We start from the raw sequence: 16,929 nt of genomic DNA, 5'->3' as shown, positions 1-16,929 counted from the left end.
TAAGATTATGCCGCAAGCCCAGGAGATTTAGGGAGGACGGATTTTGCGCTCGGGGCGACGGCGAGGCATTTTAATAGCTTCTCTCTTGCTCCCAGCTTTCCCCCTGCCGCCTGGCTGTCGAGCCCGGGCAGCTCCAGCCTCTGGCCAGGACCTGGGCGCCCAGTGGCCTCCCCGGGGGCGTAGGCGAAAACCTGGCGCCGCGCCGGCGATCTGGGGGAAACCCATAACATTCCCCTCTGGCTTCCCAAAGGCCTCTGAGCTGCCGGGCCTAGGAAAGACCTACCTACAGCTTTCCGGCCCTAGGCTTCTTCGGCCCCAGCGCCCTACGGACTCGCCCGCCCCGAAGTCTCCCACCACCTCCCGCTTCTGGAAGAGGATGAGGCCAGGACACCCCCCTCCTGGCAGGGGCAGGGAGAGGACGCGGGCCCCGCTCGAGGTCGGTGGGGCCACCCGGGCTACACTTGATTCTTTCATTGAGCGCAAGCCTCCCTTTGCAAGAGCAAGCATCTGTTTCCGCGAGAAACAGGTCACCGCCGGGGACGCCGGCCCTGCCCCTGCTCTTTATCTAGGCCCGGTGAACGCGTCGAACACCCCACCCCCACCCGCACCGCCAGCCACACGCTTCCCGCTCCCTACGTCCCGACCACACGCCTCCATCTCGCCTCCCCCCGCCCTCTACACAGTGCCACACGCCTCCCTCCCCCCCCCCATTCTCCCCGCCCAGGCCACACTCCCCTCTCCCCACCCGGGCCACACGCCTCCTCCCGCTCCCCTTCCCGCCGGCGCTCCTGCTGCCGCTTTAACGGCCGGGACCGCCCGGCCCGCGCCGCGCGCTCCAAGCGGGGACCCGGGGGGCGACAGATTTGGGGCATTGCTCGAGGGCAGTGAGTCATGAAAGCCGCTTTTGTTACCCGCGCGTGCGGTTCGCGTGCCGCTCAGCAGCCAGCAGCGCCCAGTGGGGACAGGAGCTGGAGGAGTAACGCTAACTTGGCAGCGCGGGCAGAGGGAAAGGGCGAGAATTTAGGCAATCGGGAGGGGAAAAGTGTTCAACTGTCGAAACAAAGTCCAAAGAGGGAGAGAAAAATAAGGAGGCGGGGGCGGCGACTGTGCCTTCTACTGAGCCCCACAGCGCCCGCACTCCATACTCTTCCAGCGTTACCGCCACCACTGTACTCTGGCCCCACTTTCTCGCCCTGTCTCCTCTCAACAAAAAGCACCTCAATCTAGGTCTAGTCTGCACTTCTCCCCTCCGGGCCTGACTACTAGTCTGCCGCCTCGGGGAGGTCTAGCTTGGGTTCTCTCTCGGAGCCAAGATTCCCTTGCTGGGGGATTGACATTCTCCGCGCAGAGGAGGGTTTGCACCCAAGCTCTGTTGGCCGTGAGGCTCATTAAGAACCACAGTGAGACCGAACCTCGCCAGGTCTCTGGAACATCCCGGAGTGGTCTTTTCTTTGTACAAATCCCAGGCCTGGGAGAACGACGGACACTCGGATTAGGGGTGAATTTATTTGAAAGAGAAGGAACGGGTCTACTAATTTCTGCACTTTGCGCATTTGAGTCTCGGATGGCCAAACACCCGGTCCTTTTCTGCCCTGGAACATCTGGTTCCACCAAAAATCTGTATTCCACAGGATGTCGCAAACTGAGGAAGTTTTCACTTCCCCGGGGAGGAAGGATCCCCCAGGTCATCCCTGGGTCTTTGGACAGCTTGAACCAATCTTTTCCATTCGCCCCTAACATTTCCCCTGAAGCTCGTTTAAGACCTTTGAGAAAGGAGAGCCAGGGCACCAGATGCACATCCCCGTCGCACAGTGGGCTAGCTTGTGGAGCGGCTGCCGGGAGACTGGGGGGCCCTTAGTCCAGCCCTGCAGCAAGTGTCCTCAGACCTGCGAGTTGTGGACCCGCCTTAACTTCGAGGCCCCTTCAGTTTGAACACAGAAAAGCAAAAACTCCTTACAGCTCTGCTCTTGAAAACCTAGCATAATTCATGTCATGCTTTCTGCAGCGGGTCAAGGTGTCCACCCCTTTATTCCCCTTTCAGATTTGCGCTGGACGGGAAGGCTGCCATTGCCACCTTCTAGACACCAATGATCTCCTTAGGACCCTCTTCCCCTCTCCACTGCATCGCCCCTCCAGTTCCCAGAGGCACCTAGCTTCAGCCACTCAACCCTGACACTGTTTGCAAACTCAAGGGGCTTTTAGAGCAATTGCCTTTAAATAAACAATCCAAGTTGGACACATTCATTTGAAGGGGCTACCTGTCTAGGAGGGATAGGGTGTTAGTTAATGGATTAGAGACGAAGCTGGTGGAGAAGGAATGGAAAAGATGGGATATATAACTAAAACCTGCCTTGGTGGGAATGAATAAATAATCACCATTCAAACACAAATATAGTTCCTTCAGAATTAGTCGGGAATCTCATGATCTTTGCTTGACGTGCAAGGTGGAGGTCGCGTGAAGTCAGCGTCTTTGAGGTCTGGAAGAGTCATGGCCATCAACCTCTTCCAGCGTTGTGCTAAAGGCCTTTCTTGAAAGAGGAGCAAAAAGACTCATTTAGCATAGGCCCATTGCATCCTCCCTTTGAGAAGGCTTGTCTGAACCAAGTACCTACTTACAGGCCTGAGAGTGTGGAGTGTGGAGTGCCAGCCTGTGGCAAGGAACAAGGTGCATCTGATGAGGGCATCCTTTGCAACAATCCAATGGCCTTGGCAAAAAGGCAGAATCCAAGCATCAGCGGAGTCCCCCAGCTTTCACACAGAGAGCTCTTGAGGCCGAAGGAGCGGGACTAGCTGGCGCTGAGGACCAGGACCTCTGTGGGGAAGTCTCCAGGGACAGAGGTAGCTGAAGGTGGGGGCACAGCGAGTTGCATTATATATGGTGGGGTAGAGTGACAGGTACAAACTTTCTATGCTGTGGAGGGTGGGAGTGGGTTATACAATTAAGGAGGCTAGAGGACTAGCATCAAAGCTGAGTTTACAGATGAAGCCATTTTTACATGGCGTATATGTTTTCTTGAGGGTTTGGTGGAGATGAGGAGAAGCCACCCTTTGGTGCCAATAAACAAAGCGTCTGCCAAGAGGAGGAAACCCAGAGATGGACAACTCAGAGAGGGCAGAAAGTCTTAGTGCTCTGGAGACCAAAGCCTGGACAAGGCATCCAACGGAGTCAGGACGCTTCACTGCACGCCTCAGTCTCCAGGCTTCTGCCTCTTTCACCTCCGCCCTACTTCCCGCCCCAACGCGGGCCACTCACTCTAATCTAAACCCAGTCAACGTTAGCTTTCCCGCTCCCTTCCCTCAATTCCCCTCCCCCTTGCCCCCTCTCCCTTCTGCCGCCTGAAAGGGTTAATCTCTCCTGCGGGTAAAAACAGGTCCGCGGAGTCTCTAACTGGCGACAGATGGGCCACTTTCTTCTGGCCACAAAGGGGCCGGAATGGAGCGCTCCGCGGCATACAAATGGGCAGGTCACGTGGTTCCCGGCTCCTGGCTGGACCGGGAAGACCATATGGCGCATGCCGGGGAGGAAGGAGATGGGGCGGGGGTAGAGGTGGGGGCGAGGGGAGCTGGAGTCGGAGGAGGGTGGGAGAGGAGCAAGGCTCAAGGGGCGGGCGGTGGGGGAGGGCGGAAGGGAGCGCTCAGCCTGGACGCGTGCGCAGACGCCGGGCGCAAGGACCTGCTAGCCGCTCGGCTCCCCGCCCCGCCTGCGCTCAGCATCACCAACCCCGCTATATAACCTGAGAGCCCGGGCGGCCGGGACACGAGGAATTCGCCCCACGCAGGAGGCACGGCATCCGGAGGCCCCAGGGTTATGAGACCATCACTGCTCAGGACCTACTAACAACTGCAGGTAATTACACTTCTTTCATTTTTGCCTGGGAATAAAAGCAGTAATTGAAACCGGATGTACCTACACATATTCTGAGCGTGTGCGTTTGCGAGCGTGTGTATGTGTATTGAAACAGGCATTCCTCCCCATGATTGCAGGCAAATACGCATACATTTTGATTCGCGTCGCTCAAATACCCACCGCAGGCTTTTTAATTAAAAAAAAAAAAAAGTTTTAGTGTTTTTGTTTTGAGGGAGGGAAATTATAGGAGTATCTTTGGATTTTTAAAATAATGCACAGTAACTGTGATTATTTGCTAGTGGTGATTTCAAAGTCATGAAAGCAAACAACTTTCTCACTTCTTCCAGTAAGGAAAAAGAAAAAAGAAAAGCCCTGTTACCAAGATTTGTTTTGTGTGCATGTATTTTATGCACACTGGAAGTGCCAAGTTACTTTTTCAGTGAATAAAAGGGACATTTGATACCTGGAGTATACACACCCCGGAAAATAATCCCGTTGACAGATAATTTAGTTGGGGGGGGGGAGAATGTGGAGAACGAGAGAGGGACCAACTCGGCTACCTGTTACTGCTCCAGAGGCAGCCAAGTCCCCAGCAGCCACTGCAGGAGCCAGAAATTCAGTTGTCTCACTAAAGGCTTTTTATTTTCTTTATTAGAAGCGGCAACTTCTCTATTGCCAATCGCTGACCATTATAATTACTCAATTTTTAAAAGAGAGGTTTGAGGCGAAGTTTGAAAAGCCCCAATAAAGAGCGGGCGGCCCTTTCAATGGGCTGTTTATTAGAGAGGAGCCTTCCGCACCTGATCCCAAGCGCGTGGAAGGGTGCTCTGCGCTGTGCCCCCAGCCCTGGCCATGTAGCTAGCGCTTTTGTACAAGGTGGAAATTCAGCAGAGGGACAGCGGTGGGAGGCGAGAAAAGAAAGGCGAGGGTGGCATGGAAGACCCCTGCCCACTTTTGTTGCCAAATGTTTCGTTGATGGTGAAATAATTTGGTGGAAACTACTTTTTCTCCGCCATGCATTTGCCCTTCAATCTCCGGTTAGTATAATCTTCTTAAAAATCACTGCCACCGTTAGTAAATTACGTAATGGCTCTTCAACTGTAATCGCTAAATACAAGAAGCCAGGGCAGAGAAGGGAACAAACAAAATTGCGATTTTCAAACTCATTTTTTGTGGAGTTGTGACTTTGAACTCATGCAGATAAACGTGAAGTAGTAGGGGGAAAAAAACCCAAACATGAAGTAGTCGAAATGTATGCTCATTTTCACGCATATTATTCTGCCACATAATCACCATAAACACACTTTCACCAATCACTAGGAAACATACACCCAGCAGTGTACATATACACATATTTACTCTCTCCCTCACCTCCAGCCCTGCCCTGTCTCCTATGTGTCAGCGGGGCACACACACGCCATTATAAAACACAGCATTTAACTTTTTCTTAGGGGCATCCATTTTGTAATGAGCTGGAACTTCTCTTCACGTGCATTTCTACAAGGTTAGGGAGTGGGAGCTGAAGGCATAGGTAGTTTTTGAATGTCGCGTTTTTCTCCTTTTCTTTCTGTTCCTCTCTCCCCCCTGTTGAATGTAGGAAACCGAAACATGACCAAATCATACAGCGAGAGCGGGCTGATGGGCGAGCCTCAGCCCCAGGGTCCTCCCAGCTGGACAGACGAATGTCTCAGTTCTCAGGACGAGGAGCACGAGGCAGACAAGAAAGAGGACGACCTCGAAGCCATGAACGCGGAAGAGGACTCACTGAGGAACGGGGGAGAGGAAGAGGACGAAGACGAGGATCTGGAAGAGGAGGAAGAAGAGGAAGAGGAGGATGACGATCAAAAGCCCAAGAGACGGGGCCCCAAAAAGAAGAAGATGACCAAGGCGCGCCTTGAGCGTTTTAAGTTAAGGCGCATGAAGGCTAACGCCCGGGAACGGAATCGCATGCACGGGCTAAACGCGGCTCTGGACAACCTGCGCAAGGTGGTGCCCTGCTATTCCAAGACGCAGAAGCTGTCCAAAATCGAGACGCTGCGCCTGGCCAAGAACTACATCTGGGCTCTGTCGGAGATCCTGCGTTCGGGCAAAAGCCCTGATCTGGTCTCCTTCGTACAGACTCTCTGCAAGGGCTTATCCCAGCCCACCACCAACCTGGTTGCCGGCTGTCTGCAGCTTAATCCTCGGACTTTTCTGCCTGAGCAGAACCAGGACATGCCTCCGCACCTGCCTACCGCCAGCGCTTCCTTCCCTGTGCACCCCTACTCTTATCAGTCGCCAGGGCTGCCCAGTCCGCCCTACGGTACCATGGACAGCTCCCACGTCTTCCACGTTAAGCCGCCGCCGCACGCCTACAGCGCTGCGCTAGAGCCCTTCTTTGAAAGCCCCCTGACTGATTGCACCAGCCCTTCCTTTGACGGACCCCTCAGCCCGCCGCTCAGTATCAATGGCAACTTCTCTTTCAAACACGAACCATCCGCCGAGTTTGAGAAAAATTATGCCTTTACCATGCACTATCCTGCAGCGACCTTGGCAGGGGCCCAAACCCACGGATCAATCTTCTCGGGCGCCGCTGCCCCTCGCTGCGAGATCCCTATAGACAATATCATGTCCTTCGATAGCCATTCACATCATGAGCGAGTCATGAGTGCCCAGCTCAATGCCATCTTTCACGATTAGAGGCACTTCAGTTTCACCATCCCCGGGAAACGTACCCACTGTGCTTACAGTGACTGTGGTGTTTACAAAAGGCAGCCCTTTGGGTACTATTGCTGCAAAGTGCAAATACTCCAAGCTTCAAGTGATATATGTATTTATTGTCGTTACTGCCTTTGGAAGAAACAGGGGATCAAAGTTCCTGTTCACCTTATGTATTATTTTCTATAGCTCGTCTATTTTAAAAAAGTAATACGGTAAAAAAAAAAAAATGCACCACAAATTTGGTGTAGCTGTATTCAGATCATATTAATTATCTGATCGGGATAACAAAATCACAAGCAATAATTAGGATCTATGCAATTTTTAAACTAGTAATGGGCCAATTAAAATATATATAAATATATATTTTTCAACCAGCATTTTACTACTTGTTACCTTTCCCATGCTGAATTATTTTGTTGTGATTTTGTACAGAATTTTTAATGACTTTTTATAATGTGGATTTCCTATTTTAAAACCATGCAGCTTCATCAATTTTTATACATATCAGAAAAGTAGAATTATATCTAATTTATACAAAATAATTTAACTAATTTAAACCAGCAGAAAAGTGCTTAGAAAGTTATTGTGTTGCCTTAGCACTTCTTTCCTCTCTAATTGTAAAAAAAAAAAAAATTGCACAATTTGAGCAATTCATTTCACTTTAAAGTCTTTCCTTCTCCTTAAAACGAAAACCAGATCCATAACTCTTAAGAGGATAAAAAAAAAAAGAGAGAGATGTAGTCCCTATCAAAACATATCAATTCAACACATTACTTGCACAAGCTTGTATATACATATTATAAACAAATGCCAACATACCCTTCTTTAAATCAAAAGCTGCTTGACTATCACATACAATTTGCACTGTTTCTTTTTAGTCTTTTACTCCTTTGCATTCCATGATTTTACAGAGAATCTGAAGCTATTGATGTTTCCAGAAAATATAAATGCATGATTTATACATAGTCACACAAATGGTGGTTTGTCATATATTCATGTAATAATAAATCTGAGCCTAAATCTAATCAGGTTGTTAATGTTGGGATTTATACCTATTGTAGTCAATTAGTACAGTAGCTTAAATAAATGCAAACCATTTAATTCATAATTAGAACAATAGCTGTTGCATGTAAAATGCAGTCCAGAATGAGTGCTGTTTGAGATGTGATCCTGGTACCACTGGAATCGATCTGTACTGTAATCTTGTTTGTAATCCTGTATATTATGGTGTAATGCACAATTTAGAAAACACTCATCCAGTTGCAATAAAATAGTATTGAAAATCCAACCAATTGTTGCATTTCTTCTTAAAGTGATTTTTAAATATAAATAATTCCTACGCAGAATAGTTGCTTTATTTGCTGAATTAAAAAAATACTAAATGTATTTGTAGAATAAAATAAAAGACAAAAGTTTACTTTAGCATACTCTCTAGTCTGTTTATCTTGGTTAAGGAGTCACCAGCTCCTTGTAGATAATGAAAGAACCTAACTCATATTTTATTACATGGAATATGAGGCCAGGGGGTGGGGTGGGGAGACAAATGGTTGTTTTGTTTTCCTTTGTTTTAAGTGTCTTCACTTTCAGCTTTCTGTTCTTTTAAATGATTATATTATGTTTTTCCCATTTTTTTTAAAAAGGAGTAATTAATTATTAACAGACACAAACAAGTGCCCTAGCTTAGTTTGTTTATACATTTGAAAATATATAAGAAAACCTTACCATTTTCTTAGTGCTTTGTTATTTGTACATTTTCTTGAACTGAATTGCAAATCAGTACTATCACAAAGTACCACTGCACTTTGCAAGCCAATATTATACAATAGTACTATATCATGTAGTACTGGTTTGCAAACCAGTACTATCCCCAAAGACAGATAATTATGTACCTTTAGGAAATGCCAGGGGGAAATGACTTAATTAATTTAAAGAATCCAAGAAGTGGCATTTTGTAATTATCTTATGAACATCTTGTGATGATCTCAATAATTCTTTCCAGAAGAAAATGTAGTGAGTTATTTGTACTCAAGAACATACTATTTGTAGTATATTTTAAGATGATACAGTTGTGTCCCTTCCCTTTTTGGAATGCTAAATAGAACTCTGTGGAAAAACTTACAGATGACTCTGTCTATTGTTAAGTCCACCAAAAAAAAAAAAAAGAAGTTTGGCATTTCTCTTCCTCTGGATGTATTGACTGACAGGAATGCTTCCTAGGGAATAACATTTTGGCACTTGTGCCCTGGCTCTACCATGGTGCTCTGATTACTGTCATTAGTAACTCCATTGTTCCTCCTCTGATTCGGATGCCACATTGGATGGCTACCTCTCTTCCCAAGCTTGTTCCTTTAATCTCCTTCTCATTGGTGATTTAGGGGTTCCAGAAAGCTGACCTCATTTAGCAAACTGCTCCAGAAAAATGTGAGTAATCTAATGGACAGGAACAATTAGCCATACTAATAACATTGCCAATGGGGCTATGTCAAGCTGTGACAGTAGCAGTAAGGAATATTTCAACATTCAAAGATGTTTGAGTTCAATTTAAAATATATCATTTTAGCATGTTTTCCATCAGCCTTCATCAGATGACAGAAATACTTTTAAGTTAGTCTCAACTTTATCCAAAATGCAGTAATCTCATTCCAAGTGAATCAGGGTTGTTATTTTGAAATCAAGCTGTTGCTTCTAGGATTGCTCTCACTGTTCTTACTTTAAGAGATGTACTACTGATAGGCTATCTGAACAGTGTCAGCCTTCCAGCCTAGGGAACCATGAAGTGAACATTCAGATCTATGTGATCTCTTCAGCCGCTTAATTTCACCTATAATTAATATTATAAATCTTCATGCAAACTAAAAACTGTTGCTGTAGCAAACAGAAGAAATAATAAGAGAATGCATTTTAAGGATTCCAGCTTTTAAAACACCAAGCAAGGAAATCTATATTGTGGATTTTTTGTTGTTGTTGTTTGGTAAGGTAGAAATGCAGACTCTAAGTTTTTTGTTTTTTGTTTTTCCCTTTCATTTTGCCTATGTAACTTCATTCTAAAACATAAGGATTCTTTCAGTCAGTCAAGGAGTAACTCACATGCCACCATCTTTTATTCAACGGCAGGCACAGCTGTTCCTTCTGCAGGGGAGGTTTTAATTTATGAAAATGATATTGTTTATGCATGAATGAACTGAATGCACTCTGCATCACACACAGCACTTCCATCTGATCAGAGAAATACCACAGAACCAGTGCCAATGTCAGAAACATATTCTACGAATTTACTCACTTAAATGTTTAATGAATATTTGGAAGGCATTTTCAAACCACAAGAAACCTTTTCAATTATCTTTTTCTTTTCTTTTTGAATTGCCACCAATATTTAAAAGAGACTCAGTTTTTATAATTGGCTAATGCCTATATCTAGCTAATAGGGAAAAAAATGTTTTACTAAGTCAAAACCAACCAAAAAGAAGAAACACTGGCAGCTTTGGCTTCATTGGAAAAATATATTTTCTTAGTGTTGTTGTATATTGCTTGTTATGAGTAACATTTAGGGTTCTATGTGTTCTTTCATCTTGGACAATTACTATTCCTATCAAATACAAAGCTTCGATCTACTTATCTAATGTGAAAATGCTCTAAAGAGTTATTTCCAGAAAAAAACTGGTATTTAAAATCAGCAGTCAGTTTCATAGTGGGAGATGAAATTTGGCTAAATATTTTAACCAGTACATAATTCCTTTTGAATAGAACACTGCATAACTTAGATTTCATTTACATCACCAACTGCATTCATACAGTATGATCTATCTACTTTTAATCCTGAAAAATACAATTAAATGCAAATTAAAATGAAGAATTATAATATCTTAAGAATGTTCTGATAGTTTTAGGTTTATAATATGGTACAGTAAAATAACGTTTGCAACAAATTATAAGTGTTCTAATGTATTAATCTTAAAAAACTCCCTATGTTTTTACATTTGAAAGTCTATAATTCTTACAAAATTAATGCATTTCTGAAAGAAGCTAGCAATTACTAAAATGATATATGGATCATTAGCTAGCAGTTTGAAGCAAGTTGTTTTAGTTCTATAATTAAACAAGAGATTTAAAGTGAAAATATCTATTCAACAATTAATAAAACTAGGCTTCAAATGTAGACTGATTTCGTCCTAATGAGAATGAGAAACAGTAAAGCTGTTCTTAAACTACGCTAAAGCCTCCTCTCTTCCCTTTTCCTCTCCCTCCACCACCACTTATTTCCTAAAAACTATCTAAATAAAATCTTTAACTCCAGGGTCTGATAAAGAATAAAAGAGCCAATGCAACATCTTGTGGAACACCAGGGCTGAGAACTCTTGTTGCTACCATTGCACAGAGGCATTCTGGTGTCAGATACATGGTGATTTGTATGGTGGCATAATCACTGGCTCTTGGCCAGGCATTATGTTTCAGAGGACACTATTGTCAAGAACCATTCAACTAGAAATCTGCACTGTATGCACTCAAAAGTTGAGATCATCTGTCTTCCCATGTCAGGAAGAGTTTTGTGCTGGCAATTGACTCATAGACTCTTCACACACACTAACATTTGGTTCAATGACTCTGATGGAATTAGCTGGGTAACCAAACTAGTGGCATTGACAAGGCCACAGCCCCTGGGGACTTCTGTTTAAATTGCGAAACTTAAAATATCTTAAAATGCAGAGTATTATGTAAATGCTGGACTAAATCCTCGGATACATTAAATGTGGATTTGGCCATCTAAACATTACTGTGCTATTTGCCCAGCTGATATAGAGGTAAGTGGATAGTGACAATAATCATTTTTATAGATCCCCAGGTATAGAGCAATCCAAAGGGATAGATTGTAAAATAACAGCTAGAGATCAGAGAATAAGTTTAATCTCACATCTATGAGGAAACTTGGTAACTTACTTTGCTATTAACAAGATTAAAAGCTAACCCTGCTTTAGGCTTTGATGCCTTAAAGACACACCTCCAGGAAGGTGGCCTCACATGCTTACTAGGTCAGTGCTAAGTGCTAAGTGCTCTCTGTTCATTACACATTTCATCACCAAGCAGCCCTGTGCCTTATTTTACAGATGAAGGACCTGCAGGAAGCTGGGATACCTGGATACTTATATGACTGGTTTCCTTTCTTCATTCAGGTTCTGGTTCAAATGCCACTTCCTCAGATCCTCATCTAAAGTAGCAACCACTTTCAACCTCACCAAAATCAAAATTATATTGCCCCCTCCCTTTTCCAGAGCATTTATCTGATGTTATCTTGCTTACTTATTTATTTCGTTTATTTTTAAATCATCTATCTCCCACTGTAGAATGTGGGCTTCATAAGAACAGAAACCTTGTTTCTTATTTGTTGTTTCTCTGGTACTTAGAAGATCTAGAAGATCCTCAATAAATATTAACATTCCAAGAAGATCAAACCACACTAATCTAATGCTAAAGCTATGTTATAAATCAAGCCAGTTTAGAATGGGAGAGGACAGCAAATGATTCTCAGCCCAGTGAAAGTTATAAGCATTAATTCTAGAAAAAGAGAACAATTGACTAGTTTCTTTTTTTAAAAAAGATATTTATTTATTTATTTATTTATTTATTTATTTATTTATTTATTTATTTATTTATTTATTTATCAGAGAGAGAGCGAGGCAGGCAGAGGGAGAAGCAGGCTCCCCACTGAGCAAGGAGCCCAATGCCAGACTCCATCCCAGGACCCTGGGATCATGACCTGAGCCGAAGGCAGCCGCTTAAGGACTGAGCCACCCAGGCGCCCCTTGACACTAGTTTCATATAACATGACACCAAACACCTCTTCCCCACTCCTTTTGAGGATAAAAATCATGAGTTATCAGTTCCCTCTTTTTATTTAATATCAACTTGTTACATATGATTTGGAACTGTAATAAAAGAGGAACTAAAATATTACAATTACAGGCTCTTTCCAGACCCTGCCCCCCTTTTTTTTTTACATTCCTTAAGAACTTGAATGCATGCTACTTTTTTTCCCTTTCTGTTCACCATTCTTTCAGCAACTGTTCTTGTTGTATTGTTAGTGTTATATAAAATTGTCCCAAACTTCCTTATCATCATTGAAGGATTTAGATTATAGCATACCAGAATCTAACCCATAAGGACTATGCATGTAGGCCATCAGTGAGTTTGAGAATTTGAGTAACATTCAACAAATTAAAAAGTAAAATAGGTCACCCATAGATAGATGATAGCTCAGATGCAGAAATCCACAATATAAAAGAGAGTACTGTATCATCACAATAGTTGTTAGTTACACTCATCTTCCTCCAAGGTATCAGTTAAAATAGAAAAGTGGTAAGTTTGTGGGTAATGTGATCTTCCTTGTCAATACAACACAATGAAAGAAGAACATAGAGTGATTGTTGTCAGCAACACTAGGTATGCATTTTAGCACTACACCTAAGTTATTAGGAAAGGTGCTTAGGGACCAGAAACATCGAAGGATCAGTATTCTTGGGAGGTGATTTAATTTAAAATCACTGAAAACCAAAAGATAACTAATGTTCTTTATAGTCATGATATTTATGCACAGTATGTGCTATTGGTTGAGATAAATGCTGATGAATTACCTAACCTATAATTTCTACTTCAAAATGTTCACTGTGTAAACTTAGCACATCAATAATATTTCTTTAGTGTTCTCTCTGAATGATGTCAGTTAGAAGATCATCTCCACTTTGGGTGACGCCAATGAAAGGGTATTACAATGCTTAAGAGACTGTTAATTCCTTACCACTGGTGTCACTAACAAGTGTACTGCTTGTCTACTCATAGCAGGACATTATAAATTTATAATCTGTGGTAGGTTGCAGGTATGTGACCAAATACCGTTCACATCCAAGACTGGAGAGGATAACATAGCATTCTAAAAAAGGAGAGTTGGGCTAACTTCACTTGTCCTTGTTAGATACTGAATAAGCTTTATTCCAGCTGGTGATTAAATACACGGTAAACAATAGTAACAAATGCATGCAAATTATAACTGGAATCTAAGTAGGGCTCTTTACCAAAATATTTCTTTACTAAAAGAATTTCTTAGTTAATAGAGGCAAGGCTGCTTATTTGGATACCTTTAAATTCCAACATGAGATTTTTGGTTATAGAAACTGTATTTTCATGTTTCCTTGGCTTTGACTAGTACATTAAAAATATTAAATAATGGGATCTTTTGCTTCCCGAGGTTTCATTTTTGCCTAATTAACTAAAAATTCATTTATCTTACTTAAAATACATTGTATATATATATTGTACTGGGTTGAATAGTGCTCTCCCCCAATTCCCAAAAATTCATGTTCAGCCAGAACCTCAGAGTGTGATCTTATTTGGAAACAGTATCCAAATAACACATCCTAAAATGTAAGATGTAAATTAAGATGAGGTCATATTGGATTAGAATGGTTGTTAAAGAAGAGGACTGATGTCTTTATTAGGAGAGACAGAACATGCAGACAGAGCACACAGGGAGAATAGAGATACAGGCAGAGATTGGACTGACATGTCTATACACCAAGATCTGCAAGAATTGCCAGCAATCACCAGAAGCTAGAAAAGTGGCATGAAACAGAGCTTCCCTCTGAGTCCCCAGGAAGGAACCAACTCTGCAGATGCTTTAATTTTGGACTTCTGGTCTCTACAACTGTGAGCAATAAATTTCTGTTATTTTAAAGCCACGCAGTTTGTGCTAACCTGGTATAGCAGTCCTAGGAAGCTGATACATATGCTAAAGTCTACAATAAATTAGTATGCTAGATATGCATAAATACAGGAGAGTTCATTTGAATTCTTAGGAAAATATTATCATGAAGCTTTAGTGATACAATATATAACTACCAGCTTATTTCAGTTAATACCAGGTTTTATATTTGAACAAGCTGACAAATAATAGATATTTCATAAGCATCTGAATTATGTTAAAGTTTTATTGGTTTTTATTCATGTGAATTATTAAAGTGACATCTAGATTTAGTGAAGTGTGAGTGGGCCTGCCTAAAAACCTAATTTTGTTTAAAAATCTTATCCTAGAATTTATAAAGGCATGAAATATAAACTGCCATTTATTCTTCATATGAAAAATGCCATGCTTATTCTATATGCGGGGGTAGCATGTATACTAATAGACCTCTGAAAAAAGAAATATAGCATTTTCCTTGGTTCACAAACACTATTTAACACATAATTCTATGACATGGAACACTACATAAGTTTTTTTTTTTAATTATATAGTCCAAATGATTTTAAGTGCCACGACCTCTAAAAGTTCTACCTACCTATCCTAGGTTATTTAGGGCCTTGAGCCAGTACTCCCCTTATAAGCTTAGAACCCAAGGCTAAAGCTCCAACCTTAGTTGTATAGGGCTATCCATCTCATTATTGGACTCTCTTGATTGCTCAAAATACTGGTTACTGATTATTACATCTTCTGAAGTTATTTAATTAATCAGAAGTTTTAGTTTTTATAGATCTGGGATGCTACCTTGTTTTTAATCTTTTTCTATTCTTTTTGTATTTGTTTAGCAGAATATTAAAAGTGTTATTTGGCTTCTTTTAGCGTCTTATAAGAGAGTGATGAGCAGGCATAATTTAGAGGAACTACAGAAGGCCCAGGACAGACACTCTGGCTAAAAAAATATATATATATTCTAAAAACAAGAAGTCAAAGATGAAATGTAGGCTGCTACCAGTTAAACAAACCTTTGGATCAAGCCCCAATCAAAGGTACAGTTGGAAGACACATTTTACAAAAGTACTTCTAAAAACAATAGAAGCATTATACCCCAATATCCTGACTTGGACTCCAAAGTATAGTGAGGACAGTCTCAAAGAGATTTGTAGGAACGGCTTTTGTATAATATGATATAATAAAATTATATATATATACATATATATATATAGGGATGTACAAATATCACATATCATATATGATACATATAAGTGAACTACATAAAGAAAGCTTACAAAGTTTCTAAAGGAGTTATACCCATTTGAACTAAAAGTTCAAAATTAAAAGAAGCCTCTTGGCCTCCAACTTTTTATGGATAGAAAAAAGGCTGAAAAACTCCTCAGCTGTCATCATGGGCAATTTCCTGTTGAAAAGAAAAGAGGTATAAAGGCAGAACCAACAAGAGGCTGGAGCTAAGAGCTGCTGAGAACAATGAATTAAGGAACTGCTCCTAGGGAGCAGAACTGGATGTGAGATAAGGAACATTCTCTTTCTCAGAGTCTTGGGAGCTAGCAACACATGCCTGCTTGCATCTCAGAATTGCTCCAAACAAGTGACTGCAATGTACTTTCTATCTTGTACCCCACCCCACCCCACCCCCTACCGCCACCTCCATTTTCCAATGGGAGCATTTTCTGTGGTTATTCTCTGCTTGTCTCACCATCGCATGTTGATGTGTGGGGGCAGATAACTCGTATTTTAAGTTCACAGTTTCCCAGAATAAGAGGAGCACATCCTAAAAACTTCATCTATGAGGTTCTGGAATTTGAATCTGATTCTATGATTTTTGCAGGGACATGTTGCTCTCTACCTTTTAGGCAGCAAGAACCGGAGTAGCAAGAACATTCTGACAAAATCTCCACTCAGGGTGAGAGGGAGGCAGCCCCCATGATAAGGTGCCCTTTTTGCATTAGGAATGACTGAGAGATGGACATAAGTAAAGCTCACTTCACCTAAAATACATGTTGATAAGGAGAAATTAAATACATCATAAATTTTTCTTTTTTCCTCACGTATGAGATATGTTCAATGATATCAAAACTTAATACAGGAATTCAATTTAAAAAGTTAACTTATTCCTTCATAGATTCAACAAACATCTATTGAGCATCTATTCTTCTAAAGGCACTGTTCTAGGCATAAGAGATAGAGCTCACTGCTGTCATTAAAGTACCCAACTGATGGGAAAGGGGAGACAGACAAGAAAGAAGTAGGCAAATAAGTCAATGACAGAAATTTGGATAGTGGGAATGCAATGAGGAAAATAACATTGAGTAGGGGTGAACTTTTGATTGGCCAGGGAAGAACCTCTGAGCAGGTGACATGAAGTTGATCTGGGCACCCTGCAAAGCCATGCTATAATAAAGATTGTTCCACACAGAGTAAATAACAACGCAGGGGCCCTGAATGAAGAATAAACTTGGTTTATTTGAAGAATGGAAAGAAGGCCAGTGTGGTTGGACGTAAGTATAGAAAGCATGGAGGAATAATGATAGGAGGTGGAATATGAGTAGGTGGGCAGGAATCAGATCACAAGGCGTCTAATAGGTCATGGTGGGAGTTTGGACTACCTGCAGCGAGCAGTCCTTAGTAAAAAATATTCTCT

At 42.2% G+C, this 16,929-nt stretch overlaps 1 protein-coding gene across 1 annotated transcript; it reads left to right on the top strand.

Moving 5' to 3' along the window:
• The first annotated feature begins 5,375 nt into the window (after positions 1-5,375).
• Positions 5,376-6,835, top strand: NEUROD1 (neuronal differentiation 1). The gene has a single exon (XM_045867381.2). It carries the CDS (start codon positions 5,390-5,392, stop codon positions 6,524-6,526), a length of 1,137 nt encoding a protein of 378 aa, XP_045723337.1. The 5' UTR covers positions 5,376-5,389; the 3' UTR covers positions 6,527-6,835.
• Positions 6,836-16,929: the final 10,094 nt, after the last annotated feature.

This window comes from Mirounga angustirostris, unplaced genomic scaffold, assembly GCF_029215605.1.
Source record: "Mirounga angustirostris isolate CCGP_5_RB_7025 unplaced genomic scaffold, mMirAng1.0.hap1 SCAF_3, whole genome shotgun sequence".
NCBI classification, from domain to species: domain Eukaryota; kingdom Metazoa; phylum Chordata; class Mammalia; order Carnivora; family Phocidae; genus Mirounga; species Mirounga angustirostris.
The sequence above is the reverse complement of the archived record's forward strand: the minus strand, read 5'-3'. Positions and strand labels throughout refer to the sequence as shown.